The sequence below is a fragment of the Leishmania martiniquensis genome, chromosome 9 (assembly GCF_017916325.1).
Source record: "Leishmania martiniquensis isolate LSCM1 chromosome 9, whole genome shotgun sequence".
NCBI classification, from domain to species: domain Eukaryota; phylum Euglenozoa; class Kinetoplastea; order Trypanosomatida; family Trypanosomatidae; genus Leishmania; species Leishmania martiniquensis.
Window position 1 is genome coordinate 41,836 of NC_090144.1, and position 17,975 is coordinate 59,810.

At 56.2% G+C, this 17,975-nt stretch overlaps 3 protein-coding genes across 3 annotated transcripts; all 3 read left to right on the forward strand.

Annotated features, from left to right (window-relative positions):
- Window positions 1-754: 754 nt before the first annotated feature.
- Window positions 755-1,654, forward strand: LSCM1_07530 (uncharacterized protein; the record flags this gene model as incomplete). The annotated part of the gene is made up of 1 exon (XM_067324897.1): window positions 755-1,654. The coding sequence occupies one exon, from the start codon at window positions 755-757 to the stop codon at window positions 1,652-1,654; it is 900 nt and encodes a 299-aa protein (XP_067180742.1).
- An 11,542-nt stretch (window positions 1,655-13,196) lies between these two features.
- On the forward strand, window positions 13,197-14,942 carry LSCM1_07531 (uncharacterized protein; the record flags this gene model as incomplete). Its single annotated transcript, XM_067324898.1, has 1 exon — window positions 13,197-14,942. The coding sequence occupies one exon, from the start codon at window positions 13,197-13,199 to the stop codon at window positions 14,940-14,942; it is 1,746 nt and encodes a 581-aa protein (XP_067180743.1).
- Window positions 14,943-17,174: 2,232 nt separating this feature from the next.
- On the forward strand, window positions 17,175-17,789 carry LSCM1_07532 (uncharacterized protein; the record flags this gene model as incomplete). The annotated part of the gene is made up of 1 exon (XM_067324899.1): window positions 17,175-17,789. One exon carries the CDS (start codon window positions 17,175-17,177, stop codon window positions 17,787-17,789), a length of 615 nt encoding a protein of 204 aa, XP_067180744.1.
- Window positions 17,790-17,975: the final 186 nt, after the last annotated feature.

Below are 17,975 nucleotides of genomic sequence, written 5' to 3' on the forward strand. Positions count from 1 at the left end.
GCGTGTTAACGAGCATACGTACGTGCGCCTCAAGAGCGGATCGTTTAAACTTCCGTTGGGGTGACGAAAACAAAGACATTTTGCCGTGTAGGGCCCGTTGGGAAGCAGCAATGCTTACTCAAACCTCCCCGTCGCACTCCACGTTACTATCAAGGCCTCTTCCCTCCATCTATTCGTTTCGTTTTCTGTGGCTTGGTAAACGCATGTATCCTCACAATACTCTTCCCGCGGCCCACCGTGGCAGGTGTCACTTGCTCTCTCTGCCTCACTCAACGCCCAACAGCCTTTTTCTTTTGTCTTAGCGCCTCTTTTTCTGCCAACCGGCAATTTTCACTACTGCTCTTTGCTCTGCACCTTCTTCGACAGCCTCTTTCATACATTACTGCCGCGCAGCCCACGCCTCGGAAACGCACAGATACTCGTCCCATCAGTAGCACGCAAGATCAAAGGGTACGCTGAGCATAACAACAGCAAAAAGAGTCGTTGCAAAACGCGTGTCTCGGCGAGCTGCTCACTCCTTCTGCACTACCCGCTGGCTGTTGCACATATCTTCTCTGCTCTTCCTCTTCTGCAGCTCGAAGACGTTTTTTTCTTTTCGCTCATCGTGGTTTTCTTTTCAAATCAGACGTAACGCCTTTTTGTTTCCGCTGCCATTGCACCCCTCCTCGCATGCGCGTACAACTTGCGGTGTAAGACTCCGTCTCTGCTCGCCTCTTCCGCTACACCTTGCACGCTTCTCTTGCATCAAGTAACCATGACACTGAACTTCGATATCCTTGCCGGCAATAACGCCGACTGGGGTTTCGACTGCCTTCCTGCTGCGCCTGAGCGTAGCCCCACTCCTGGTCTTTTTACGCCCTTCGGCGTCACAGCCGGCACCGACTCGGAGTTACTGATGCTGAGCTCGCTACAGGTACCCGCACCGCGTGTCATGTCCGGATCGCTGCAGGCCGCTGCCCGAGGTGTGCCCTCCAACGATTCCCGGGAGAACGTGTCGCCAATGAAGAACGACTCGCTAAACATGTCAGTGCAGGCCAGCGACCCAGCTGCGCGCGCCTATGACAGCAACCTGTACGTGGCATCTCTTCCCGAATGGTTTACGGACGCGGACCTGCACGAACTGTTCAAGCGCTTTGGACCCATAGTTTCAGCCAAGGTGATGTGCCACAAGGGAACACACCACTGCAAGGGCTACGGCTTTGTGCTGTTTCAGCGCACTGACGACGCGGCAGTGGCCCGTTCAGAAATGATTGGTCACGTGGTTGGCGGCAACAAGATTCAGGTTCGCCGTGCCCGTTCTGCCGCGAGTGCACCTCTCACAGAGGCCGCCACAGTGACGAGCGGCACGTTCACTGACTCCTCCGGCACGACGCACACGTCGTCGTCGAATGTGACGCCGATCAACTATGCCGCGCACTTGGTGCCGACCCAGCAGCCGCCGTTTCACCCCCTATACCCCGCCGCCACCGCCTTGACCCCGACCTATGTTCTCACAAACGCCAGTGGCCCACTGCCGAGTACGACGCACGCGCAGCCGGCCATGTTGGTGGCCATCCCCAACGGCAGCACTGCGGTGCAGGGCGCGGGGGATGTGATGTACATGGTATTGGCGTCGTCTGCACAGCAGATGCAGCCAGCCAACGCGATTTACTGAGCACCAGGGCCGCATCCCAAGAGGGACGCGCCACTCGCGCTCGAGCACATGAGGTATGCTGCGGTAGGTCCCTCAGCGACCTTGACAGCTTCCACCTCTGATTGCTTGCTGTTTCCTTCCTCCTGCCCCCTGTGTCTCTCTTATTTTTTTGCTGGTCTTGTCGGCCCTGCTCCCTTCTTTTTTTCCCCTTTCTGATGGCCGGCGTTGGCGCTTGCGTCGTACTGCCCCTCATCTCTGTATGCGTCTTTGTGAGTGTGTCTATTCCCTCGTGCGTTCTTCTTTTCGACGACTCATCCCTCCCCACTTCCAATCTGTCTCTCGCTTACTCTTATATAATCCATAAGGAGTTTTCTCAGCAGACTCTCCTTTTCCTGACCTTTTTTGTCTGTGGTGCCCCCTCCCCCCTCTTCCTTCCTATGTGTGTGTGTGCCTGTCTGCCTGTGTCTCTCCTTGCTGATACTTCTCCTTCCCCCCGCCCCCGCACGCCCTTTTTTCCGTTCTCTTTTCTCTTGTGTGATTCACGTGGTCTTTGTTGGGTTTGGCGTCTTATAGTCGTGGCGCGTCTCTTCGTATACTCTTTGTCGTCCCTCCATCCCCCCTCCCCTCCCCCAAGCCATTTCTATTGTTCTCTTCCTAAGCCGCCTCTCTTTCTCCTCCGCACCCCTTTGCTCTCGTTTTCTCGCATCGATGACACCGACCAGCGGGCTGAAGCCGAAGAGCGAAGTGGGAGGGAGGAGGGGGTGAGGATAACAGGATCGGGTGCTCGTACTCGTCCCCTCGCTACTTTGTGTTGGCTTGTTCCATCTGTTGGCTTTCTCCATCTACCCAAGCGTGTTTTCTTTTTTCGGTTCGCCGCTACCCTTTCCCTTTGTTTCGCACTCCCTTTCAGCCCACCTCTCCGCCTTCCTCCTACGTTTTTTCTTTTTTGCTTTCCCCTGTCATGCGCACTTTCGGCCTCTTCGCTTGAACGTACCTTTTCTCTTCTTACTCCTCTCTTTTACTCCTTCCTCGACACACCCCTCCTTATACATCATCATGATCGCTGTCTTTTTGGCTGCGTTTTAGTTTTCTCGCTTTCGTTGAGCTCCTTGTCTGCTGCGCGCCTTCATAAACCTCCCAGCGACAGGATAACGAGCGAATCAAGAACTCGACGCCACAGGCAAAGGGAGCTCACCCCCTACGAGCACACACACACAAAGGCACGGAAGCCCGCATACCCAATGGACTACCTTTACGCGCTGTGTGTGGCATTTATAGCCCGCTCTTCTACCTCTCCCTCTTCGCGTGCGCGTGTGCAACTTTAAGGGTCTGTGACGATTTTCTTTTTCTTCATCCTCTCGTCAAACAAAAATGAAAGAAGACACACACACACACACATGCACGCACGTCCAAGCACGGCAACAGAAAAACAACTACGCTCTTTTTCTTCGTCCTCCTTTTTGCTTGGCTGTTGCAACACTCTTTCCTTGTGTCTTTATGTTTCTTCGCTGTCGCTGCTGTGCCTGTGTGGGTGTGTCTCCTCCTCTCTTTTTTTCATTACAATCCTGACATTCCTCTTTTTTTTGGTGGTGTTATCACCATTTTCTCACACGCTAAGCGCTTCGCCGTTCACTTCTTGGTGGTTGTGTTTCCCTGTCCCTCTTCAGAACCGAAAAGGACCTGCCGGGTTTTTCTGTCGTCCGCTCTCTGTGAGCGGGCAAACGTGTAAGTATGCCTGAGCGGCGGATGCAGAGCCGAGTGACTGGGCACGTGCATTAACTACTATGCACATGTGACAGGTGTGCTGGTATGCACGTACATGCCTTGTCCTGAGGCCCTCCCCTCCCTACACACAGAGTCGTACGCGCGCGTACCCCATAGCGACTGACCGATAGAGAAGCTTCCCTTATAGTTCCGCCGTCTCTCCTCCTCCGCTTCCTGTTTCTGGTCTACATTTTCTCGTACTCTTTTAGTTCTTACCGTTTTCGCTGCTTTGGCATAAATGGTCGTAGTGGTTCTTTCCTCTTTGCCGTCGCACCGGCCCAACTCTTCGTTCCCTTTCTCTGGTCGCCGGCATCTTTACCTGAAGCCCCTTAGGTCGGCGTGCACCATGTCGCTTGCTGTGGCTGCTCTTCTTCCTACTTCCCGCTTTGTATGCGGTGGGAGAGCATACTCGAGAAGCACCGGGCCAACGAAGAAAAAAGCCATGAGAATGAACGATGCTTAGGCACATGTGCACACGGAGAAGACATGCAGAAACGAAAGTGATCAGAACGCAACGTACTGCAAAAAGAAAAGCGGCTTGCATATGCACACATACTCAGACATAGACAGATACGTGCTTTGTGGCTTGCTCACCGTGCGCCTTTTTCGGTTTCTCTGTCGTTCTTGATCCTTCTCCTCGCGCTCTGCGCCCCTCCTCGGTCCTCAGCCCCCCTCCCTCCCTGCTTATTTTCGATTCGCCGTTCACTTCTTGGTGGTTGCTTTTCACTCCACCTTTCTTGTTGCTTTGTGCTTCGCGCTTGTGAGCATCTCTTTTGTGTATGTGTATGTGTGCGACTTGCCAGTGGCAGGGAGGCGCTGAAGGGGAGTGACGCTGGCAGAGCGCATTTTTTTGTTTTCTCGTATTCCTCAAAGAGAAAGCAAAACGCTTCTCCAATCAGATCGGTTTCTCTTTTGTACTTCTGCTTCTCTGTTGATGGTGCTTGTCTTTTTGTTTCTTTCAGCGTGCGATGCTTCGTCGCTTTCCCCCCTTCCCCTCCCCCTCCCCCTCTGCCATCTTTGTGAAGTGCGCGTGGTCGCGGTGCGTAGAGACATTCCAAGAGGCCAACGACTGAATGCAGCGTGAGAAAGACAAGATTCGTGTCCTCAAGAACAGTCGTTCGGTGCGTCAGCTCCCCCTTTTCCCGCTCCTCCTCTCCTCTCTTCGAAAAAAAACGTATGTGACAGCGTACTTTTTTTATTGCTCTCTGCATCGCTCGTTTTCTCTCGTTGTGAGGAAGCGCTTTCTTTTTTTTTTGTGTGTGTGTGTGTGCGGCTATGTTTGTTCCCTTTTTCCCCTTCGTCACTCCTCTCCCACTTTTGTCTTTCTGTACAGCGTCCTTTTCTTTTTTCTACATGGTGGGCCGTCCTCATCGTTAATAACGGAAATGTTCGCTGGGGTGCCGGCGTATTAGAGAGGTGCGTATATGCCCGTCGGTGTGCGTGGTGATTCCGTCGATATACTTGGACTCTTGCCCAACAGACACGCACACGCGTGCGAGCAACAAAAAAAAGACGAAAAGAATAGCTGCGCCTGTCCTCATCTCCTTCTCGCACCTGGAAACTGTCAAACCCACACTCACAGACGTATGCGTACCCACAGCAGCTGTCCGGCATCTGGCATACAGACACACAGACAGTGCTCCCCACCCCTATCTCACATATGCGTGAGCGTAAGGATCTTTGTTTTCCCCTCTTGGCGCTTTTACACATGCGCGCGCAAAGGCGCGAGGCAGATGCTCACTTTAATCTCTCCTTTGTCATGAAGGAAGGCATCGGGCAGCTGCTTCCTCTTTTTCCCTCGCACATGTGCCGTTTCGACACCACTGCGTGCCCAGCAACTTCCGCTGCTAGTGCTGCTATTGTTCATGAGTGAATTCCTTTCTCAGAAGCCTCGTCCGTCAACCGCTGGCTTGCTCTGCCAAGTGTGTGCGTGAGTATGTGTGTGTGTGTGTGCCAGCCAGCCTATTCTTACTTGTCAATGTCTTCCTGTTTTACTCGAAACCCATACCGCTCCCTACTTTCCACTATTTCTGCTTTGGTGTACACAGGGCTTCTTCCCTTCTCACCGTCTCCCTCTCCCCTCTCTATCTTTGCTTCCCCTCACCTCCCCCATCACATTCCTCTTGATGTTTTCGCTAAAGCCTTCTCGCTTCCCTTCATGCTCGTTACCCTTCCCCACCACCACCACTCTTTTCGCTCCTCCTCTCCTCGCCACTTCCTTTCTGTCTCCTTATATTGATGTTGGTGTTCGTGTGTCGTCTACTAGAGTGACGCTGCTTTACTCCCTTTCCAGTTCCCGCGCTTTGCCTTTACCTTTGGGCCATCCTCCATATTTGTTGTCGTTGTTTGAGCTTATCTCTCCGAGTGCGTGTGCCATGTCTCTTGCTTTGTCCTCCTCCCTCGGTACGCATGCAGCTCATGGAATTGCTTGCGCGATGGCGCCATTCCTCCATGTGCACGGACAATCTATCGCCAGCGGGGCGTATCTTACCTCTCTGCCGGTAAGGCAGCGTGAGGAAGCGCCCATTCTCCGACATCGGTCTTCACCGCATTGCTGCAGAAGCGATGACGCGCGTCACCCGCTCAGAATAGCGCACACAGAAGCAGTGGGCATACCTACGGACTCGGCTACAGCTCCTCTATACCAGCCATTTTTATTTTTGTCAGAGCTCCGCGGATTTGGCGGGTCGGCATTGGGCCCCCTTATGAAAAAGGGCGCGTCCTGTCTTGCTGAAACCGCGTCGCAAGGTGAGAGAAGGCATGCAAGTAATGGACAGCAGTAGAAAGTCAAGTCAGCTCAGAGATAGTGGTTGGGCGCATCAAAAAAATGTATAAAAAGAGAGGGAAGTTGGCGGTGGCGTTGCGCAGCTTCCATGTGAGGACGTGCTTGTCTCGTAACGCCATTCTGCGCTGCCCTTCTCTCCCCTTCTTCCTACGGCTCTTCCCCCTCCCCCATCCCGCGCCATTCATCCTCCCCTTAAGCTTAGCAGATATTGGATGAGCGGGCAACTGCTGGTACTTCAGCCCCCGCAGTCCACTATTCGTGACTTCTCGCTCTTCTGTGCTCGTGCCGCAACCGCTATCGTCTTCCTATTCTTGCTTCGAAGCCCCCACGGCACCCCTCCCATAAAGCCCTCCTCTCTCTCGCTCTCTCTTTGCCTGACAGGTGTATCTTTAGGGCCCTATGCCGGGGCCACAGGGGCTCTTCTTTCTATTCTCAGTTCTTATTTCTCTTTCTCCCCGCTCGCATCTCCGTCGATCTGTGCGTTGGTGTGTCTGTGAGTACGCGCGCTCCTTCCTTTATTTTCGTGACTTTCTTTTTTTTAGTCGCCTCGTACTTTTCCTTCGGTGTATTCTTCTGACGCCATCGTCTGCATAGACGCCTTGCGTCGCGGCAGTGCCCTACTGCGACTGTCGGCGCTTTCCCTTCCAAGGAAGATGAATTCAAACAGACACACGAATGGGCCAAAGCGTCACGGCGCAGCACAGACACCAAACAAGGACTTTCGGAGCGTTGTGGCAGACATAAGAAAAAAAGGGCGATAAACGTGTTCATAGGCTGGCGTGGGTGTGGGTGGATGCATCCGCGACGGGGGCTCACTTCGCGTATACGCGTTTCGAGTATAGAGAGAATGAATCCCGGGGAAAGGAAACATTTTTATATATACATATATGTAGAAAGACCCATCCAACTGTCCCAAGACACACTCGCACAGAGACAGACAGGCACACACACACACACTCTCACATGAACGAGCACCACGCCGTGACCAGGCCGCTCTCATACATTTTTTTCTGTCGTTTCCTCCTTTCATTAGTGCGTTTACTATTCCTTTTTTCTTTGTCTACTTTTTTTTGGCTCGCTCCACATCAGAGGAATGCGAATGCTGAGCTTACGGGGCGCCCGGAGACGCCGCCCCCCCCTGACGAGCAGCTCGCGGGGCACCGGCGCGTGTTGTGCACTCCTGCAAAGGCGGGCGGCTCTCAGTGACGGCACGGAGCGCAGGTGCTGTGGTGCATGCGACTGCGCTGGCAGTGTGGCCGATCCGGCGCTGCGCCCCATGCGCCGCTGTGGTCGTGCGCGCAGTGACGCGATGGCGCACGTCTCGCTTGCGCTGCATCGGCCTCCGCCCTCTCTCTGGCTGCCCTCCGCTGCCCCCCCCCACGCCCTCCAGGGCGACAAGCGCTAAGCCGTCGGTGCGCCAGCATGGCGTATACTGCATCCAAGCACGACATCTGGATGCCGTGAGCGCAGGAGCGGCAGACGAGCAAGGTGCGAAGAGGCACATACCAGTCAGCTATGCAGTGCATGGATGCGAAGCATGTGGCATCTTTTTTCGTCCGGCCGGGTGCACTGCGGCGGCGCAGGCGCCTGGAGCGTGGCGCGCGCCCGCCGAATCACACCACCGAGCCCTCCACACTCCGGTGTGAGGATCCCCCGCAGCGCATAAAGGAATGCGGCGGCCCGAATCTGGCCGGCTTCGCGCTTGCGCACTTGCGGCGCGCGCTCAGTCCTACATCCTACTGCCCGCATGACAGAGGCCAGCACATCGGCCCTCGAGCAGGGCGCTGGACGCGGCCCGCCTGCATCCAGGAGTGCTGTCCACCCGAGTCTGGCCGGCGCCGATCATGCAGCAGGTGCGCAAAGAAGAGGTTTGGAAAGGCAAACAGAGCCGGCGATGGCGCGTGGCGTGATTCGGCGGCAGACGGCTCGTCCGCGATGGCCAGGATCCTGCGGCGGTACAGCAGGGAGGGGAGGGTGGGGGCAGGTGAGCTGCGGTGGCGCGCGTGGGCTGTGGCTGGCTTGCTCGTGGCGGTGGGGCCGGGGCACGCTGTGAAGAGAAGGTTTTTTTTAGGTTGTCTTTGAATGCATATGTGTGCAGCGAAGGCCTGTGAGGATGTTGTGCTATCACCAGCTCTACCGCTCCTCGACCTTTCCTTAGCCTTGCCTCGACTCGTTTCTGTTTCTGCCTCCCACCGTTTGTGTAGCTCAGCCGAGTGGCGGCGTTGATGGTATCTCTCCTCCTTCTTTCGCTGGCGCGCTCAGCATCTTTCTTTGCGTTTCATTCCCCCCCCATCCCTTTTTTTTTCGATTTCTTTTAGCTTTTGCGTAAGGACCCTTTTCCGAGTGCTTTGCCTCGTAGCACTGCTTCCGCGCACCTCCGCTACTGCCGTCGCTGCTGCTGTCTCGAGTATATGCACGCGTGCGTGTGCTGGAAGAGAATCCCCATTGCATACACTAATGGCGATGCGCACGCGCACCTACGCACAGCTGCACCTGCACCATACCCTTTTCTGAATGCTAGCGTGTGCACTTGAGCAAGCTCGTCCATGTTTTCTTATGCCTGCGCCACCACCCTCTTCTCACTCTTTCCCTCCCATCCCTCTGCCTCTCTATAAGCTTTCATGGCTAGGGGTACCGCTGATAAGGTTGGGGTCAGACGAGCTCCATGGCGCACCCGCGTGTGCCTCTCTCTTTTACTTCCCTCCCTTCCATTTTTATCGTTTCCGGCGTGTTGCAGTGCTGCTTTCAACTCGCCTTCCCACTTGCGTTCATCGCTCCGTCTCCGCACGTGTGTGTCTGTACTGTCTCACCTCGGCTTTTCTATTTGCTGCCATTAGTGTTTTTTTGTTTGTTTGGGCGGCCTTGCGCTCTCCCCTCGTTTCTTTACGCCTCTCTCCTCTTCGTCCTCTGCCAACAGGCAGAGCGATGGTGCAGGTCGAATCGCTCAATGAACGGGGGGAGGGGAGGGGGTAGGCGTGATGGCCTCAGCATCTTCATATCGCTCTGCATTACCTTCTGCGTGTGCCTCGCGTTGAGCACCCGCTGCGGCCACCTCCTCACTCCCCTCTCTCCTATTCTTCTTGCACTCTTAGAGGGCAAGGTACTCTTGGAGTGAAAAACGAGTGCCGGTACCTTTGCAGCCTCTATCTTTCCTTCCCCTTAACCTGTCTCTCCCCTACAATGGCGGCGGCCATCGGTCTCTATACCACTACCCACTGAAGCCGCAGTGCGACGAAGGGAGTCACGGAAACCCAATTAGCGGCACCAGTTTGAGGCTGTAAGAGGTCTGGCAGCTTATGTCTTTTCAGCACACGCTCGACGGGGTGCTTTCATCCTCCACGAGACAGACATGCTCACCAATGCACATACACACACACGAGTAGAGGGATGTGTCTCGGGGCGTGCGTGTGTGTGTGTGTGTGCATTGGTGAGCATGTCTGTCTCGTGGAGGGTGAGCGGGACCTGCGGCGGTGCCTCACGCGCTCGTGCGTGCGTTGGAGGCTGCATTGGCTCTCCCTCTCCATCGTCTTTGGTTTTTGGGCGTTTTCCGCAGGTTTTTGTTTCCCTCCCGCCTTTCCGATTCGCTTAGCATCACTGTGAACACCGCTGCAGCAGCTGCTGGTTCGACCCCCCTCCCACCAGCTTTCCCCGCTACCATTTTTTTTTCGCCGGAGGGCCATCTGCTCTCTCACGCCCAAGCAAGCTTGAAATTGTTCATCATCATTGTTGGCTTCTTCTCGTGTGGCCGTTTTAGCCTTCACCTTTTCGTGTGTTCCGCCCCCTCCCCCATCTCCCCCTTCCCTCATGGTGCTGTCTGCGTTCTCCGCCGACGCTTTCGCCCCCGTGTGCTTTGCTGACTTCTTTTCCGTCCTTCTTTGGCCCCAAGGCTTCTCAGGGGCGCGGCTTCTTCTGCAGTTACGAGTGCCCGGCCGACTTGGAAAGGGGGAATGAGAAGGGATAGCCCGGCATGCAACGGCGAGGCGGATGCGCTGGGCTCCCGCGCACGCGCCGAAAGGGCTTCCGGGAAGAGGCGAGTCGCAAAGCGAGTTGCGAGACACACCCGCCCTGCCCTGTACTCACGCGCGCGAATGCATCGTTTCTCATGAAGGAGTTGAGGGGGGGAGGGGTAAGTGAACGAGAGACTACGAATATGTAGCTTGCACGCCTCTCTTCGTATCCTTTCTTTTTCTGCCGCCTCTTGCCACCGACCTCTGCGTTGCGCATACATCTCTGCCTCTCTCTATACCATCGAGGCCACAGATCTCTTTTCTGCGTGTGGAATCGTCTTTATTTGTCCCTTTTCGCCCTTCAGCTGTTCGCTTGCATATGTGTTTGCGTGTGTAGTGAGTAAGGGAGACGAGTGTGGTAGGGGGACTCCGCAGCAATGGCAACCACTCTTCCATCCGTCTCGCCCTTCCTCACGCCTCCTCTCTGTGTGTGCTTTTCATTTCGATTACGGCATGTGCTACCACACAAGCCTTCGTCATTCCTCCTTTCCCGCGCGCGCGCACGTACGCAGAACAGAGAGAGCATCCATGAAGTGGATGTCGATGTTGTGTCTGCGAGGGGAGAGGGGGCTGCTACGGCGGGGCTCACTGCTTTTTGCTTGACTTGCTCCTTTTCTTTTCGGGTAGCCGGCCCCGCTTCCTCTTCCCATGGTGGTGAGGCGACGACTAGGGAACGTCAGCATCGATTTGCGGTCTGTTGTATGCGTAGGTGCTCTGCAGAGGGCTGTTGTGCCGCTACGTATGTGGGCATATTTTGCTTGGTTGAGGTTCCTGCAAGCATGTGCACTACTTATTTGTTGCTGGGCACTAGCGGGTGCTGCTGCCTTATTGGTGTTTTCTTCATTCATCGGCTCGTGCTCTCTGCCTGTCTGTTCATCGCGCTCCGTGGCATTTTCTGCAAACAATCGAAGACACATGCTTCTCTTTTTGGTGATCTGCACAAGTGTGTGTGTGTGTGCGTGTGTGTGTGTGTGCGTGTGTGTGTGTGTGCATCCCATTATTCTCCACCTGTCGTTTCACCAAAACAGATGTGTCCTTTTCGCATCTTCTTACCTTCACCTACCGCTACTTTTTTTCTTCCGAACTCTCTGTCCGCCTTGCGGCGCAACCGACCGATGTGTTTCGACAGAAGCATACGCAGACATGCAGAGATGCTCTCCAAGACTCTTTTTCTTCACCGCTCTCCTTTGGCCAACCTCATTTTCAAGCAATGACAGCTTTGGGTGTGTGGCGGACTCCGCGAACGGCGCACAACGGCACACCTCATGACTAGCAAAGTCTATGGTGTAGAGAAGGATTACACAGCATCGGCAACTCAATCGCTCATTGTGGAAAGGTGAGAGGATGCACACACTGGAAGGAATAGAGGAAAAGGGAAGATGAGCATCGCTCTCGCGGATTTGGCGTGCACGCACCTCAGTGATCGTTGCAGCCGTCCCTTCCCGCACACTCTCGTCAGCTAATCCCAAGGAATGAGGAGGTGAGCGACAGCGCTCTTTTGCTCGATCTCTTGCTCGCGTTTCTTGGCATACCTGAAGTGAAAGCGGGGGGAAGCCATTTCTCGATTGGCGCACACACCGGCTTAAGCCACCTCCTCAACTTCATCTTTGCCGCATAGCTGACGTTGCCCTCCGCTTCTTTCCGGCTTGTGCTATCCTCAACTTCCTCCTATCATCAACTATGCGTTCTTGCTTTTTGGTCTGTTGTTGCTGCCATACATGGTGTTTTTACTCTTGCTTGTGATAGGCCTCCTCCTACCCTCCCCCTCCCCCTTTACATCTCATTGCACCTCTTCTGTCGCTCTTTTTCGTCTTCGCTCTTGACTCACTCACGCTGTCGCCATCGCCTCTGAGCTCTTCACTTGCCTTTTCTTCCATACAATATCCAGCGGCTCTTTTTTTTTCTTTGCGCCGCCTTTGCTGCCTTCACTTACCCCTCCTCTTACTCCTTTCGTTTACCATCTGAGTGCCGTGTGTCGCCTCCGCCCTTTCCGTCTCTCTCTCTCACACCCCTTCGCTTTGCAAGCCTCGCACAATCACGTGCATGCGCCTGTGCGCTTGTTCATGCAGTAGCGCCTGCATGCATGCTAGGGTGTGTTTTACTGTCGGTTTTTCCAGGGCGCTCTGTCGATCCACACGTGACGCTCCTCGCGTCTTTTTTTTCGTTTGTTGCCCCCTCTTTCTGAGGGCTGCACCCGCCGACGCCCGTCCGCACAGACACACACACAAGCTCTTCGTACTTATGTCCGAGAGGCTGTGTGCATGCGTGGACATTGTGAAGCAAATACGGGACCGAACGGCACACGCGCACAAACAGAAAAGCCGAAGAAGGGCACGTCTAGCGGTGGTCATGAGCGCGTAAGTGCGTGACCCTCTGCCAATGTGTGTGGGTTTGTGCGCACTGCTTCCGTGTCAGGTCTCGCCTAATTCATGTGTATCTCGGGCAACTTTCATCTCCACTCGACGCCTTAACGCGTGCAAGCGCCTCCATCGCTGGTAGCAAGCATGCTAGCAGACGCTGCTAACGTTCGCTCAACCCCTGATTGCCTCTGCGCTGATGAGGTCGACCGCATGCTCGCCTCGTACGCCCTCATGTTTCATCGTCGTGTTGGACGTACTCTATTTCTTGTGACTCTTGACAACATCACCCCTCTCTTTCCACCTCGCACGCGCGCCAAATCTCTGAGAACCTGTCTCATACGCACACACACACACACATCTATACGAGTCTTCGGAGACTCCGTGTTGGACACGCAAACGCAGCACTATCAGAGAGACAGAGAAGGAAGAAAAGAAAAGCACCTCAAACCGAAAAACACCACTGACACGAAATACGCCCCGCGCACGGCAGCGAGCAAGCGACTGTGCAGTCCTGACAGGGGACTTAGCCAACGCGTACCGTTCTCCTTCCTTTTCAGCGACGCTCTTGTCACCAACGGCGGAGAGCCTCTCCGGGTAGAGCACTCCTCGCTTCGCTGCGGCTACACCACTCTTTTTTTTCTGCAACGATGTTCGTTGTCCAGGTGGCGGCCGATATCTTCGGCAATAAGCTGAACTTCGAGTTCAGCTTCCCCAGCCGCCCCAGCTTGCAGGAGATTACCCGTATGTCTGAGAGTGCCTTCTCAGCAGAGATTGCGAGCACGCGGCCAGAAAACGTACCGCCGCACACGTTTCACATCGCGAAGATCAAAGTGTACGATGAGGACAAGAGCAAGTGGGTGGACCTTCTAAGCGAGGGGCAGCTGGTGGATTACTGCCAGCTCTACGCTTTCCAGCCAGAGAACCCCTGGCACAAGGAGACGCAGAAGCCGATTCCTGCGGCGGCCAAGCCGCCGACGGCTGTGGCCGCGCTGAGTCGCAGTGCCCCCATCAGCAACACATCGCCCGGTAGTCGCGCCATCGCATCCACCTCCAACGCCTTGGCGCCGTACACCGGCGGCCGCAGTGACGCCACCTCGCGGAGGCCCTATGCAGGCGGGGCCAGCAGCACTGCCCTTGTTGCTCGAGGCAACGTGGACGCGTCTCCGGAGGAAAAGCTGCGCGTCGTCTTCTCGGAGTTCGATATCAAAGGCACTCGCATGATCGATCAGGATGACTTCAAGCACGGCTTCCACAACATGGGGTTGGACTTCTCCAGTGCGACGGTGGAGGACCTCTTCGAGCGCGCTGATCTCAACCACGATCACCGCATCTCTTACCCGGAGTTCGAGCGCTTTGCAAGATTGTACCCGATCATGACAGACTGTCTGTACTTTCGGTCGAAGGCCTTCTGGGAGGAGGACCAGATGCGCAAAGAGATCCAGGCAGAGGTGGAGGCTGCGCAGAAGTCGGAGGCCACGCTGGACCAAGCGCAGCGTGGCCTGGAGAACGCCGAGGCCGACGTCGCAGACGCGCAGAGCGCCGTGAAAGCCGCTGATGACGACTTGCGGGATCGCACAGACCGCATGCGCGACCTTGCCAAAGACATGGAGGAGGCGCGCAAGAGCAAGGAGCGAGTGGTGCGCGAGAAGAAGGAAAGGGAGCAGGACCTCGGCGCCGTCAGGGAGCGAGAGAAGGAGGCACGCAAGGATCTGCAAGACCTAGCTCGCGACTCCGACAAGCTCGACCGACGCGCTGCTGCTCTCGTGAACGACGCCGACACAGCCGACGACAAAGTTCGCCAGCTTCAGAAAGCCCTCGAGGACGCGAAGCGCGCCGCTGACCGTGCACACCAGGCGGCGGAGCAGGCGGCGGTGGAGGCCAATCAGGCGAAGGAACGCGAAAGAGACGCCGCCATGGAAGCAGACGCGATCGCGCGCGATATCCCGAAGGCTGAGGACGCCGTGCGTGTGGCGGAACGCAACGTGGCGGCGGCTGACCAAGTTTTGCGCGAACTTGACAGTGCTGGCAAGGAAATCGGGCGGCAGGCAGATGAGGCGGCCAGCCGGCGTGATGCTGGAGAGAAGGCTGTGGCCGAGGCACGGGATAAGGTGATGCAGAGAGAGCGGGAGGTGGACGCTGCGCGCAGCGCTGTCGCCGACAGGGACAGAGCCATCAAGCAAAAAGAGACCGAGCTCGACGAGCACCGGCGCCAGCGAGAGCTTATCACTCAGCACGAGCGTACCTTAATCGAACAAGAGTTGCGCCTCCGTGAGCAGCGTGACAGTCTCGAGCAGCGCGAGACGAAACTGATGTCGGAAGCCAGCAATTACCTCGGGACGATGCGCATCAACCTCGCCACACGCTCCTACTCGCGCGACCCCGGCGGATATTGAGTCGGAGCAAAAAGGACAGCCAAAGATACCTATAAGTGTGTAAGCGCCCGTGTGTGTGTGTGTGCGACTACACATGCCTCATGCGCCGCCGCCTCTCGCTCTCGTCCTGTCGCTATTTTCACTAGATGCAACTGCCGCTCACCTTTAATTGTCCCCCTGTTTGTTTTGGTAGGGCTTATGGCTTACAGGCGCCTCTTTTATGTCCCCCGCCCACCCACCACACACAGACACGGAAGGAGAAACACAAGCTCGCGTGCATGTGTGTGTGTGTGTGCGTGAGTGCGTGTTGCGTGCATTTACGTTTTCCTTCTTTGGTCATGCCGTTTCATTTTCCGTTGTTAGATGGGCAGCCGTGCACCTCGTGTGTGTGTGTGTGCCTGTTTGTGTGCGCGCAGTCTTTTCGCGTGTATGTATGGCGTTGCATCTCTCCGTTCGAGCCTCGTGGGTGCCTCTCCATGACGTGCATGTCTCATTCGAGGTCCTGTTCTATCGCTTCTGCACATTTTCTACCGCTTTTCGTGCGCTTGTGTGTGGCCTCCCGCTCCTTCGACTGTCCTCCGTGGGAGGGGGCCACATGCGCCGCGCTGCGTTTAAGCGTTTCCTTTGCGTGTGGCCTCTTCAAGCAGCTCCCCTTTCTTGTGACCGGAGGAGGGGGGCGCATGGAGGAGGCGCCCTTCTGCAGAACACAACAGTAGAGCTCACGTAGTCAAAGAATAAGCGATCGTGACGAGCTTATCGTCTCGGTGTGTGTGTGTGTGTGCTTAGCGCCGCATGTGCGCAAGCGTCTGTGCGTCTGGCTTTGGTGGTCGTGGCGACACGATCGAGACTCACTGTCCCCATGCGCGGTCATCATTTTCCGGTGCATTCCCCTCTTTGTTTTGTTGTCGTCGTCGCTGTGCCCCCCCCCTTCCACCCCCACTACTAGAGTATACGGCCGCTGTTTCTCTTCTCTGCCGGCCTTCTTTTCGATTGGTTTGTTTGAGTCGCTGTGTGCCAAGTTGTGCGTGTGGCGCTACTGAGACAGGCTGGTGAGAGGTGGTAGGCCGTGATGGTGCCGGTGAGCCGCTGAACAGGAGGGCTGCATCACAGCGCCGGCAGAGAGGTGCGGAAGCGGCGAGGTCTTCCGCTGGCACAGCGCTTAAGAGGTCGTGAGCTAGCGCTAGTCGACACCACGAGCCAGGACCCTCGCCCTCCCTTTACGACCGGCCCCCACTCACCCTTCCACCAATTGTTTCAGCTTTTCCATAGATGAGCTTGCGTGTGATGAGGAGGGAGGCGTTGAGTTCTCTGTACTGTTATCATCATGTGGAGGTTGAGGAGGTAGGGGGTGCTGTTCGGCTGCTGCCTCAGGTGTGCCGCACAGCTGTGCAACTGACAGAGCAGTAGAACAGCTTAGACGCCCACGGGCCTGATGCGGAAGGAAACAATTCCCTACAAGGAAAAAGAGAGCGAATCAGCTGAGGTCGCACGAGTGACGACGCGCGCACGCGCGTGCAGGCTCACATCGACGGACACACGCACCAATATACTGTGACAGCAGGGCGTGAAGTGGGGTGAGGCGTGGGAAAAGACGGCGCCTCAGCTGTAGTGGATGCCCTCGATAGATCCCATCGTGTGCCGACACTGCCGTTGCGGCTTTCGCCTTTCGTCTCTCATGTGAGCCTTTGCAACCAGCGCCCCACATCGAAGCCGCGCACGACGCCGCCAACGTTTCCCCCTTTCCCGTGCTATGCAGACGGCAATGAGAGCGAAGGTGCCCTCAGGTGTCTGGCAGACGAGGAGGGGAGATGGCAGAGAAGGGGTTGGGTGCCGGGGTCTAGGATAATTACATGGTTGACCTCTGAGCGTGCCCTCGTGTCTCAGTGCCTCCTCCTCTCAGCAGCATGCCAAGTCAACTGCTCGTGAGGGTTGCCGATGCTGGCGCTAGCGATTCTCTCGGTCTCGCCATCCCCACCTCCCCCCTACCCGCTCGCCCCCTCCTCCTCTCTTCTATCCTCGCGTCTCTCTTCGCGACCAGTGCAGTGGTAAAAGAGCTGTCGCGGCATGACGTCTTCGTGACTGCCGGGCCGACAACACAAGAAAATATACAGGCTTTTCTTTTTCTGAACAGTAGAGAGGGCAGGCAGTAGCGGCTTGACACCCAGCGGCGATATTGTTTGCGTGTGGATCTGTGGAGCGGCCTGTCAAACCTCTGCTGCAGGCCTGGCACGGCCCTCTGTGACACCCTTTGCGATGCGCTGCTGTCGGCGCCTTTCCGCCGCGCCCACGACCGCTGCGATCTCAGTTTCGGCGTCTTCAAGTGCGTCGGTGGAGAAGCAGATCTCGGGTGCTGATGCGGATTTGACCGAGATGTCGGGGGCAGTCGCTATGCGCCGCTTGTACAGGCGATTGCTGAAGGCGGGCGAGGAGGGGAGCATGATGCAGCGCTGCCTCACAGTGAACTCGTTGAGCGATAGCGTAAGATATGGACTGCGACTGTTGCGCCTACATCGTGGGCTGACTACTGTGGATGCTATGGCAAAGCGAACCCCGTGGTGGCGCGTGGGAAGGCGCGCGCGCCAGGGCTTGACACGGCGCTACTACGCGTGGAGCTTGCTGTCGCTGCGCCTGCAGTTGCGCAGTCGCAACGCGATCGCTGATGTCCTTGTGTACTTGCTCTTCATCACCATGTGTTTCCTCCTCTACGAAATCTACCGCGCGTGCCGTATTGGAGTGAACCGGGCGGAAGAGCGGTATCGCACACTCGCCATTCCTATCATACAGACCCTGGACGCACTCGAGGCGGCGCAGGCGCGGAAGCGTGCACTGCGCAAGGAAATGGAAAATGACATTGTGCGAGAGCGGTGAGTGTGTTGTGGGCAAGGTGCACATCGCGCGGCAAAAGGTGTCTCTGCGCTTGCCGGCCTTATTCACCTCCGCTCCTGGCGGCTCCTCCTTTCCTCTCCTTTGTCGAATGCCTCAGCGCACTTCGGTCGTGTACGGCCGCTTGAACTCGCACCCCCCACACATACATACACACAGAGAGATCTGCGC